At 35.8% G+C, this 13,318-nt stretch overlaps 1 protein-coding gene across 9 annotated transcripts in view; it reads left to right on the plus strand.

The window, feature by feature from the left end:
- The window catches only part of DMD (dystrophin), a 2,532,480-nt gene that overhangs the window by 1,940,912 nt on the left and 578,250 nt on the right, over window positions 1–13,318 (plus strand). For all 9 annotated transcript variants that reach the window (XM_043457704.1, XM_043457699.1, XM_043457698.1 and 6 more), the window contains one exon: window positions 7,557–7,768. In XM_043457704.1, coding sequence (XP_043313639.1) covers window positions 7,557–7,768 — 212 coding nt within the window. The remainder of the gene's footprint in view (window positions 1–7,556; window positions 7,769–13,318) is intronic.

A 13,318-nucleotide genomic window follows, 5' to 3' on the forward strand; every position in this document is an offset into this window, starting at 1 on the left:
TTCACAATGATTCTTTGGTTGTGCAACTATCATTATTTCAGTTTTGCAACTGAGGATCTTGAAGCTGTGATGAATCAACTTATGCAAACTACAATGGCTATTTCATCACAAATCCAGGGCTATAGCCCATTACTAACTGCTAGTCAAGGTTTCTTTCTAAAACTTAGTCACAGTGACTTCTAATTCTCAGACAGTAACTTGAGGGCAGAAATTGGAACAGAGCTGTTCTTTGTTCTCTAGCAATATATATATATATATATATATATATATACACTCACAAATTCAATCATTTCAGTTTTGAACATTTTCCCTTAGAAAAGATGTTAAGGGAATTTATATCAGTCAAGATCGTATATTGATAATCAAACATAGCTAGCTTAAAAACTTGAAGTAAAAGACTGGTTAGTACTCAATCAACTGAACTGTTTCTTTCCCTGCAGTATTGTGGTTCTTGACGTGATTGCTTAGTTTCCAATTTGACACTTCTGGAAATCTGTAAATCAGGACACATGCTGAGTCTCAGTCTGTCATCCTGAGCCCTGGCATTGGTTATTTATTCCTTTCATTATCCAGCATCTACTTACTGCACAATTCCCTGGAGAAGCTTACCCTATTGGACCTCTGAAAGAAGAACTACACACATTAGGGTGGCTCTTCAGTTACCAACATGTGCTGATTATCTGAGTTTATAAACATATATTTCTTCTTATTTCATTTTTGTATGTCAGATGAGTCTGATATAAATATAAATCTACAGAATGGGACCAAGTACATTGCCATAATATATCTTTGGTCTGTCATTAATACCGTGGGTGAAGTGTTGCAAGTATGGTGAAATTCTGTAGTTTGAATTGTTGCCCAATTATGAACAGTTACCAACTCTAACTACCTTGATGGTCCATCTCCAAAATAACTTTTCTCTTTGATGATCTTCAGATTTTGTATTTACTTTCATTCCTTGACAAAATGAAATAGATTAAAAAAATTTCTAAAATTCTCCTCTGTATATATTCTTCAGGGTCTACTCTTAGGATAGCTATATCAATTATACTCTTTTTTTTTTTTTGGCTATGTCACATGGCTTGTGGGATCTCATTTCCCCAACCAAGAACTGAACCTGGGCCCTTGGCAGTGAAAGTGCAGGCATTCCTATCCACTGGACCTCCAGGAAATTCCCTACATTGCCTTTTTAAATTTGCATAACTGATTGCTGCTCCGTTAGTCTCTGTGGACTGATTTGGTTCTGTGACTCTAGTCTTACTCACTGTCCAGTGAGTGAGTGTCAAAAATCCTTTATCACAAAGTACTCAATCCTATTGTGTCCTTGGTGCAACCATTGCATCTCTTATTCATATCTGCCCAAGCAATATATATTTCACATCAGCGCTTTTCAAAAAGATGAATTCTCCAAAGTAGTATGTATAATACATTTTACAAGTCTTGAAAATATATTATTAATTTTTTATTGAAGTACGATATACATAAGGGAAAGGGCACATCACATAAATGTCTAGCTTGGTGAATGTGCAGAAACTGATTACAACTGTGTAAACAGCGCCCAAATCAAGGAAAGGTATATTAGAGGACCCTTAAAAGTCTCTCTCATGTCTCTTGCAGTGACTACCAGTCCCACAAAGGTAACAGCCATCTTGACTTCTATAATCATCTCACTTTGTCCTGGTTTTGCACATTTTATAAATAGACTAAAACAGTATGTCCTTGATTTTGGCTAACTTCTTTCTGTCACTATTATTTTTGTGAGATTAATACATCTTATTGAATATAGATGTAGATATTTAATTCTCATTGCTGGGTAGTATTCTATTGATAAATTTACCACAAGGTATTTATCAATTCCACTGTATGGTAGATGGGAATTTGGGTACTTTCCAAGGTGGATACAATCTTCTAATTTTGTACATCTTTTGGTGAATATAAGTATGCATTTCTCTGGGCTATATACCTGGGAGTGGACTATAAGTCAAATCATGTTTAAATATCTTTGACAAGTGGACTAGAGAAATCTCTGGTGTTTATCTTTTTGTAAAGAAAATAATCTCTCCATAATTTCTGCTCTGCAAAATGGATTCTCACATATGGTTAGTTATTTCACAAGGGGTGATACATCTGCTGCCTGTCTTTCTAGTATTCATCTGATTGTACTTATGTTAATAACAATATGATAGTTTATTGTTGTGATTATCCTCTGGAGCTCAGTATGTTTCAAAATTTGAAAATGCCCATAAAAATATCCTTATCCAATAAACACATGCACTTGTCTATGTTACTTAGTCTAAGATTTAATTAAAAAGACAGACTGAGGCAAAAAGACATGCCAGCAGATTTTCTCTGACCTACAGTTTATTTTAAGAATGTCAGAGAGAGATCATTGATTAGTTTTGACTTACTGGATTCCTCCCCCCACAGTTATTATTAATTTATGGATTTTTTGAATCAGATGAGACTACTCCACTAGTAAACATGAATATTAAAGATGTTTAATACATGAAAATATGGTCAATGCAAAGGCATTAAATCAAAAACAAAGGATGCCCAGAGAATATTTGTTTGCTTATAATAGAGATCGTAGAAAGTAAGAGGAAAATAAAGAGGGAAATCTGAAAGATTTAATCAAGTATTCAAATTATATGCATTTGAAATGCAATAAAGAGACGGTGATTGCTTTCAGAGAAGAAAGACTCAAGGTCCTGCGTAAGAGTTAACTTTGGAAGTGTTGACTTGGCCAAAAAGTTCCTTCTGGTTTTTCTGTAGCATCGTATGGAAAAGCCCCAATGAACTTTTTGGCCAACCTGTAGCACTTGTACATTTTTCTAGAGAGGAAACATGGATACTTGAAAAAGTATAAATGGACAACTCATTTGGCAGTTATCAGAAGTATACCACGTGCCAACCATGGGGCTATGCTCTAAGAAAATTTTTAAATGAATAAAATTCTAACTTAGACTAGATTCCCCTAGAAGCAGACCTTGAAACAATGACTTAAGTAACAATGATTTACTTGTATGATGATCTCAGGCAGTACCAGTAGGAGAGCAGGACAGTGAAATATGTAAAGGCAAGAAGCCAGTAATTGAGCCAATTACTGAGCGGGTTACTGCTGTGGACAGCTAGAGTCCAGCCCCAGTTAGTGAAGTCTGAGTGAAAGTGAAATTGCTCAGTCCACCAGGCTCCTCTGTCCATGGGATTTTCTAGGCAAGAATACTGGAGTGGGTTGCCATTTCCTTCTCCAGGGGATCTTCCTGACCCAGGGATTGAACCCAGGTCTCCTGCGTTGCAGGCAGACTCTTTACCATCTGAGCCACCAGGGAATCCCTTAAGTCTGAGAGATGGTGAAAAATACACCTGACAGTTGTTATCAATAAGGGGCAGTTATCTCCTACATCTCATCCATCATTGGCTGATTGACTTGTCAGTTCTCTACAGTAAGATTTCTACCACTCTACTAAAATCATTTTCTGCATGATCTTCAGGAAATCTCTTGTGGTCAAAGCCAGTGGATACTTTTGGCATGGGTTTTGGGAGATCTGACTGCTTAGGTCCAGGTGTTGGCTCTTGCACTCACTATCTGTGTGACCGTAGGCCAGTTCTTTAACATAGCCCCTATTTCTTCATTGGTTAAATGAGGAGAACAGCAACAGTAATGACACAAACAATGATACCTCCCTCATAAGATTATCATGGTGGTTAGATGAGTTAATACATGTAAAGAGCTTAACACAGTACTTTAAGCAGAGGGGGTATTCAAATAATGTTTTATTATGATTTGTATTAGCTCCTGTGACGTCTGTGGTATATAAAAGTGTTAACCACACTTGTGTTTTTGAAATTTTCTCTTATCCATGTTTCATCCATTCATCCATCTGATTGACTACTTATGCTGTATCCTGTCTTTGTGTTGTATTTTCCAGGACTCCATCTTTAACCCTCTGTTTTGCTCAATCTATACACCATACCAATGAGAATGTGTTCATATTGATGGCTTCAATTTTTACTTTTCTCTAGTGATCTCTAATCCTGGATTTCTCTGTCTCCCAAAATATTCAGCTATGCTGTAGCATCTTCAGTCCAACTGACTGAAATGATAGTCCTATAAGGAAGATCCTCAGAACTTTCCACTGGATCAGTCTAAGACTGAGCTCATTGCCTTTTCCTTAGAACTGTTGATCTGTATTCCTTGTGAAAGTGAAAGCGTTGTCACTCAGCCATTTCTCTTTGCAACCCCATGGACTGGAGCCCACCAGGCTCCTCTGTCTGTGGAATTCTCAGGCAAGAATACTGGAGTGGGTAGCCATTCCCTTCTCCAGGCGAATCTTCCTGATCGAGGGATCAAACCCTGGTCTCCTGCATTACGGGCAGATTAGATTCTTTACCACTGGACCACCAGGGAAGCCCCTTTATTCCTTGAGGAGATAATAAATAGCACCTCCATTCAACAGGCACCAACCAACCAACAGCCAGGGAATCTTAGACTCCATTGTTTCCCCAGTGCTTAGGCTAATGCCTGGTATCAATAGATGGTAAAGAAAATGGTAACTGGCAGGATGGAAATATTGATGCAGAGGGGTAGATGGATTGTTGAGTAACCTATAAATCTGTTTCTTTAAGTATTATCTCATGATCATGCACAATTGAAGGTCAGAGATGAGAAAGCACGTCTTTAGTGGAGTGCGTACCCAGTAAACCATTTTCTGTTACTAATTTACACACACGTGACCCTTGGGGATGAAAACCTTCATTGCTGTGATTGAACAGGCATTCAAATGGTATGTTTGTCTGAAATGATGCTATAGACTGTAGACGGTTCCTTCTTTTTCCACAATTAAGAAATATCTATCCACATGATCGGAGAAACTGCTTTCCTTCTTTCTCATATACAGTGATTGCCTTTTAAAAATATAAATTATGTCTATCCTGTTGAAATGAATATAAGATACACAAAATATTCACTGGCATAAATGCAAATGGCTTACCATGTTTTTCTCAAAAAATACTAGGCATTCTAAACATTTTAATAGCATAGTAAAATGTTACCAATTAAGGCTAATTAAGGCGAATTGTAATCATAGGCTTTTAGAGGAAAGTCAGTTTTATTATTTCCAAATACATGTAATATGCATATAACAATAGGCCAAGGAAAATAAAGAAGTGCCAGCTATGCAGAGCAAAATAGCCTGCTATGATAAGTTGGAAAATGGTTTGCAATCAGGTTATCAATTGTTTCTATGATTGATAATAAATTCCAGAACACTTAAAGAGATGCTTGCTTATATTTTAAATTGCTTTTTTATAATAGTATTTACGCTAGTAATTTTGTAAACTGAAGATTAAACAGACTAGTTAATAACTGTAAATCTCAACTATAATAAGTGCTATACTACCCAGTGGGGGAACAACAGCAATGCAACAAACAAACAAAAAAAAATGGTCTTCATAGATTACAAGGAGGTACTGACATTTAAACAGAGGGTGACATGTTAAGCAAAGTTGAAATATAATATGCTGAGTGGATTTGGAATGCAGAGCAAACACCCAAACCAAAATGAACTCAATAAAACAGTATCTATCACGAGTGTCACTTACTCAGTTTTACCTATTCCAGGCACCAGATTCTTTCATTCATGCCACAGGCACTAGCCTTGTGGGGTCTATTTAGCCCTGATGGCTATTTATAAAATATCTCAAATACTTCTTTAACTCATAACTTCGAATAATTTAAGAGAGGCAACAACAGATTTAATTAAGAAGAATTAAGTTTATGCCATGAAATAAGAAGCACAATACTGTGCTGTATACATTTTATTTATCCGTTGCCCATCTCTACCTCATTCTCCACTCTGGGAGGCTAATGTGTGTCATCAGTGGTCTCCCGTGTCCTCTGGCTTCCAATTGATTTAGCCACTGGGGAGTGGGAGTAGGAAATAGAAGAGAAAGGGCAGAGGGGTCAGGATATTTATTCTCCTAGTTCCCTGCCCATGAAGTTGCTTCAGGCTATGTCCCTTGACAAAAGGTTACTGCTCTTCTCAAGGTGCTTTCTTCTTATGATTCTCAGCTTCTGGCCACTTCTCCCTCCCCTGATGTCTTGGGCCTAGATGTAGTAACATCTCCACTGCTGCAAGATCCAGTTTCTTATATTATCTCTGGTGATTTTCCTACACCCTGATTGTGCTATAATTTGTTCCTTTGTAAATAAATCATTCAGATTATCCAGGCCAGATCACAGAGGAACATGTATATCAAGCTGAGATATTCCACAGGACAGTGTGGGGACATTGAAGGGTTTAAGTGAGGGAGTGGGGTGATTAGATTGATCTTGCTTATTACTGGGTCTACAATGTGCAAGTTACATTGGAAAATAGACTTGAGGCAGAGAGACTATGTAGTCTATCCCAAACATGTAGGCAGAAAATGATAGAGCTTTGCATTGGCAATGTGTGGAAACAAGGAAGGAGTTCGGTATGAGAGAAATTAGTAACCAATTATATATGGTGTTTTGCCAGGCTTAGGGAAAATTCTAGAATGTCATATTTCCTGCTTAAGGAATAAAATAGTGATTTTATTACTTGTTTTCTATGGCATTATTTCCATTTTATGAAATCAGCTTAAAGAAAAGATTGCATGGCCCTCAAAGAAAAGAAAAAACAATCTTGTCATGTTTATTTTGAATATTCTAAAATATTCCAGAGCAGAATCTATAGGGAATTGCTATCTTTGACTCACAAGGATATCAAAAAATAGCCTCAGTGTAAGTCTGTCCTACTTGTAGAATATAACTGGCATGAATTCTAAAATATTGTTACAAGAAGTTTCTAAATATGCAGGAAAAAAAATTTTGCAACCAAGTGGTTTACTTGGGAGTTGAGAGAAATATCAATAGGGGAGTGAGGAAGTGAGATAGGTAAGGCAAGACAGCCAATTAAGGATGATGCATAATCAAGCAGGTTACCACGATGACCCACTAGAGCTTTATCCCACTGGGAAAGCTCTGGAACGTTTATAAATCACATATCTCAGAGTTATCTTCCCTAGCATCAAGGGTGCTATCATATTCATACCCCAGGGCCTACCATCAGCCATTGATGAGAGGCTGCTTCTGGGAGGCAGGGTGGTGAGAGAGTGGAGAGGGGATAGCAAAGCATACTCTTGGAGCCAACACAAAGCCTGCAAGCAACCAAATGTCAGCGATGGTATTGGAAGTAAGGCTGCTGGGCACTGAAGTGATAAGGGTGGGGGATTTGGACATAGGAGCTTGCAAAAAGGTTATTCATATTTTGCTCCAGAGATGAACAGACATAGTTAAATTTTTCACTTATACTATTGATGTTCTAGGTCACTTTCAGGAAGTTGACTTAACAAAAACTCATGTTTGCCTTTAAAAAAAGTAAGAAATACTACTGTCTGTCATGCTAGCTATAACACCATGAGTGATTTCTTTTATAAGTAATATAAAATGTGAGATAATATTTGAATGTTAAATTTCATGTGTCCTCTCCAGACTAGCATTTACCCCCACATATTCATTTTTCCTTCTCTTCCAGTTGAAAGAATTCAGAGTCAGTGGGATGAAGTACAGGAACACCTTCAGAACCGGAGGCAGCAGTTAAATGAAATGTTAAAGGATTCAACACAATGGCTGGAAGCTAAGGAAGAGGCCGAGCAGGTGGTGGGGCAGGCCAGAGCCAAGCTTGAGACATGGAAGGAGGGTCCCTACACAATGGATGCAATCCAAAGGAAGATCACAGAGACCAAGGTTAGTATCAAAGCTATGTTCTTAAAATAAAATACACTGGGTAAAATTATACCATGGATTAAAATTTAATGTTTTTAATGTAAATTTATTAAAAGAAAACATAGACTGAAGAAAAAAATCTATATAGTCTTCTTGGATGGGGTGGCTTCCATTTCTAAATTAGTCATTGTTTGGACTACCCCAAGCTACACAGCTTGTTTTTAATACTAGGCTTATGTGAAAAATAAACCCTGAAATCTCAACAGCTGAGTACAGTGATGATTAATTCCTTGGTTGTGTCATAGTCTGATAGAGGTCAAAGAACTCTTCTTGGGAGCATTCCCCTAAATGGTGAGTTGCAGATTCAGGATTTTCTAATTTTATTAAACTATAATTTTAAAATCATGTCTGCCCTAAGTCACCACAGAAGAATAAGAGAGAATGTGGTAAAGACATGGGGTTTTAGGGCCAGGCCTCCAAATTGTGGACATGACTTCCATCCATATCCCATTGACCAGAACTTATTCCAAATTTAATTTCAGAAAGAATAAGTTGGAATAACGAACTGGTGAACTTTTAGCTACTCCTCGCCATAGCTAGTTTTCCAAAGGGTCTGAACAGCTAAGAGGACACAATTTTTATTTCTATGACAAGAATGTTAGAAAGTCATACGTTTGTAATATTTCACAAACAGTGCATTTGTTGGAGGCATCATCTAGATGAATAAAAATTCTCTTTCACAAGATATTTGTTGCCACTAAAATTTTCTCCCTTTGACAAGGGTAGATGAATTAGGAATTTCTAAGGATAGGTTTTCCAATTCCTCATTTGATTATGTGAAATACAGAATCCATGTGGTTATTCTTGAGGGTTCTGGTCTTATCTGTCAGGTACTCAGTATGTCAAAGCTATTTCTTTTTTCTCTTAAAAATTTAGGATTCTATAAATCTAGCAGATAATGGAACAGATTGGTTAACTGATAAGGGGAGATTATATGGAAAAGTAGTTTGGACTGGATCCTTGGGTTAGAAATGAGGGGAAGGAGAGGTGAGAGGTGTATAAAGATAGAATTGATCAGGGCAAGAAGACTCTGAAAATTGGCAGTTAAGAAATACTCTTAAAACATAAAAGAACCCTAAAGTGATGGCAAGAATAATTAAGGTTTAATAGCTTCTAAAAGAGCAAGGGGCTTTAAATAAGAGACAGAAAGATTTGCAAAAGTAAATATGAGAGGAGGAAACAAAACAGTTTTTTCATCAAAAGAAGCAAGGTTTTTTGGACACCTAAAACAAAGACAAGATTATATTATAATTGCTATCCTTATCAAACTTTTGAAATAAAAATTTTCTTTTGAATAGTCGAAAACTGCACCTTAAAAATGGCTAAGCCATTATCTTTGGAAATTTATGTTTTTGTTTGTGATATTTAGGAATTTAATGATATATATTGTTACAACTTCACTGTAGGTTCCTAACACAAATAAAGATGACTAAAGCTGTAATTTTCATGTTCATTTCCTAAATGGCATATGCTAAAACTAAAGTAATACTGACATTTAGCAAATACTTGGTACTTGTCAAAAACTATGCTAATCACTTTGCATATATTGGATTAGTTCATCCTCCTGAAAACTTGTCATGAAAAGTAGTATTATTGTTCCCAGTTTACATATAAGAAAATTGAAAGCCTAGTGAAGTTCAGTAAATTCTCTTAATAGCAATAGAGTTGGAATATGAATGCACAGCAATTACTTTTGTAAATGAACTCCCAGATTTCTTCTTTAACCCATTATCTGTGTGGCTAAAACAGATCAAGAAAACACTGTAAGGATCCAACAGAGAGAAAATTGTAGTTGTGAACTGACAAATAAGATTACCAATGAGCCAACAGGTGAAAAATGAAAGCAGTGAAACAGCCTACTAGGGAGAAGTTTTCATATTCCGTTTTACTGTGGAAAAACTAAAAAGATAAGTGTAGATTGTATTCCATTTTTAATGAAACTACAGTGTTTAATTCTTATAAAAGTCAGGGAGCCTGATAAAGTGGAGGACTGCCTTTATGTCTACTGTGTTATCACTCCTGAGTGATATTAGCAGGCTTATCACTTACAATTTTCTTTTAGGAAAAAAGTGTGAAAATAGACATAATAGTCACTGGTTAATTTGACCAGAATCTCCTTGCTCCATGAATTCTTTCTTACTCTCTGTATCTAGAGTTAGCATAGAGATGGTGAGCCTAATAAGGCAGTCACCAGACTGTATCTATAGACTTGAAGAATTGTAATGACAGCAGCCAGCCTCCCCTGGAGTAGCATTGCTGATGACTACCCTCCTCATCACAATGAAATGGTTTCAAAGCCAACCACTGGCCCTGTTATACTCTTTGAAAACTGAAACCAGTAGTCATACCTGAACTAATGAAAAAAATCACTCATCATTCTGATATTTTAATGATTCATAATTGCTAATCTTTGTCTATAGTTTCTTCTGCTTCTTATCTACATATTTTTAATTGTCTTCGTATTGTAGATAAAATTTTGAATTCTTAAAGGTAGTATTATCATATAAATATATATGTTTCTGTATAACTTTTAATAATTATCATTTTAACTATAATATTGCATTCTGTTCCATCTTTCACCATTTCCCTTCTAATTTAGAAAACCTCTGCTCTTGGTTAGACAAAATAGTGGAGAAAACATAGAAATAACAGCCCCTTCACAAAGTAAAAATCAAATCTGAGATGGCATCTGAGAAAAGTCCATCTTGAAAACATGTACAAGGTGGAAAGAGACAGCAACAGGAGAGTATTTGGCAAAAGAATAGACTGTAGATGGTCCACTGAGTCAACAGTTAATGAGCAGATCATTAAGAGATGCCCATAATGTATGTCTAGTTTCTTTCTTTCCTATAATAACGCTGAATTTTTTGTAAACAAAGCATAAAGTAAGTAGGTGATTTTGTTAACTGCACAGCTTCATTTGCTTTTTTACATGGACCTAGTAATTTTTTTTTGAGATGGAAAGACAGATATTAGGGGAAATCATGCAGGATTTCCATCTTAATCAAAATATTTGCCAATGGGCTATAGCAGAGAGATGATGCCATTTAACTTTTGTAAGAGGTAAGATGGCACAGCATTGGCACCTAAAACTGCCAGCAGTGGTCATCTTGGGCTTTCTTTTATTTGGCACAATCTGAGTTTACTCCACAACCTGTTTCCCAGGCTGTTAAGATTAGTCTAAATTTGGCAGTGGATTCTTCGGAAAAAGTATTTCTTAATGACTTTAAACTTTCTTTTCCGGTGTCAAGAGAGATTTACCCAGACTCAGAGTTTTCATTTATTTTTCCCCCTTTCAGCTTTTGAAAGAGCAATTCCTTTTTTTGTCTGTCTTGTGATTGCTTTTGTGTCAAATTCAGCATAAAAGCTTTTCAAACGTGATGGCATTAGCTGTTTTGTGCTTGGCTGAGCTAAGAGTACATGAATTCAATAGAGAAGTGAAATCTTGTTTGAGCCTAGCTGATTTGGCTATATAATACTTAAAACTATCTGAGGTGAGAAACTCAGTAATTTATCAAATTATTAAATACAGATTTCTGAGACTGTAAAATATCTGGGTTTTGAAGATATTCATTTGGGAACTGGAAACAGAGTGTAATCATGTAATTAATAATAATTTTAAAAGTTGATCTTGAATGTAGTAAATCTGGTAGCTTTTTGAGGATTGCAAATTGTTTTACTAGAAAGAAACTAACCAGGGAGAACTTCTTTTTCAAACATAGATGCAGAGCCTGACTGTTTTCATTATAAGAGGGAATGAGTGGTATTAGATAGTATCTTTATCTACCAAAAAGATATATATACAGTAATAGAAGCTAAATCCTCCTTTCACATATTTTATTTACGATTTAGATGAACATAACATTAAACCAGCAAATTGACCCCAATGGTATTTTTAAGCTTGGATTTCTGATACAGTAATGACAAATTTTATTAGAAAATTTCTTGCTAGGACCTGCCATTTTTTCATGTATTTTCTGTATTTCCTTTTGCTCTCCCCTAAATATTCCATGTGATTAAGGAGAAAGAATCAATACCCAATGGTAGTTTTCCTCTCAAAGTATGTATGAGTCTATTAAACTTCTCAAAGCATACAGAGTGCTTCCTACATCACTGATAGAGCACAAGAAAAATAATGGGTAGTTTCCCAGGTCCTACTATAGAATATAAATATTTAATACATTCACCAAGACTTGGATGGCATTATGCTCTGATTGCACCGTATTTTGCCTTAGTCCCTTTTCACAGTTTAACTTATTCCATGCTTGAAAATATGATGTGGCAACTCTGTAAATCCACTCCTCCATGCAAGCAGCAAATTGCAAAATTGTTAAAATTGCTTTTTCTAAACTCTGGAAATTAGCCAAAGGTTGGCAACAATATGTAATCTAATGAATTTCACTAAGAACAGCTGGGTTTGAGGCTTTTTAACTTGGCCTGTTCCCATCACTTTCTTCCAACTACAGTAGCCTCAAAAATAAACAATCTTAAAGCTACCAGAGAAAGAGAATAGAAATTATATAAAGCATGTTTTCTGACCACAACAGTATAAAACTAGAAATCAATTACAGAAAGAAAAATGGGAAAGGTGCAAACATGTGGAGACTAAATAATATGCTATTTTAAAAGCAATGGGTCAATGAAGAAACCAAAAGGGAAATCAGAAAATACCTCAAGACAAATGAAAACATGAAACTCCAAAAATCTATGGGGTGCAGCAAAAGAAGTTCTAAGAGGAAAGTTTATAGTGATGTAGGCCTTCCTCAAGAAAAAAGACAAATCTCAAATAAGTAGCCTAACCAACCACCTAAGAGAATTAGAAAAAGAACAAAACCAAAGTCAGCAGAAGGAAGGGAGTAATAAAGATAATATGAGGGGAAATAAAATATAAACAAGCAGAAGAAAAGATCAATGAAACTGGGAGTTTTTTTTTAAAGACAAACAAAATTGATAAACATTTAGCCAGGCTCACCAAGAAGAGAGAGAAGACACAATAAACATGATGAATGAAAGAAGAGAAATAACAGTCAGTACTAGAGAGATACCAAAAAATTCTTAAGAAAATACCACAAATACTTACATGCCAACAAATTGGATGGCCCAGAAAAAATAGACACTTTTCTAAAAGTATATAACCTGCCAAGATTGAATCAAGAAGAACCAGACAGGGATAAATTGGGAGATTGGAATTGATATGAAGACACTATTGATACTTTGTATAGAATAAATAACCAATGAGAATCTATTGTCTAGCTCAGAGAACCCTACTCAATGCTCTGTGGTAACCTAAATGGGAAGGGAATCCAAAAGAGAGAAGATATATGTATATATATAGTTGATTTGCTTTGGTTTATGTTGTAAAGCAATTATACCCCAATAAAAAGTAATTTCAAAAAAGAATCAAACAATTTGAACAGACTAGTCACTGTGGTAAAATTCAGTTTGTAGTTAAAAAAAAAAAAAAAGAAAACTCCCAGAAAACAGTAGTCCAGGACCAGATTGGTTAACAGG

This window comes from Cervus canadensis, chromosome X, assembly GCF_019320065.1.
Source record: "Cervus canadensis isolate Bull #8, Minnesota chromosome X, ASM1932006v1, whole genome shotgun sequence".
NCBI lineage: Eukaryota > Metazoa > Chordata > Mammalia > Artiodactyla > Cervidae > Cervus > Cervus canadensis.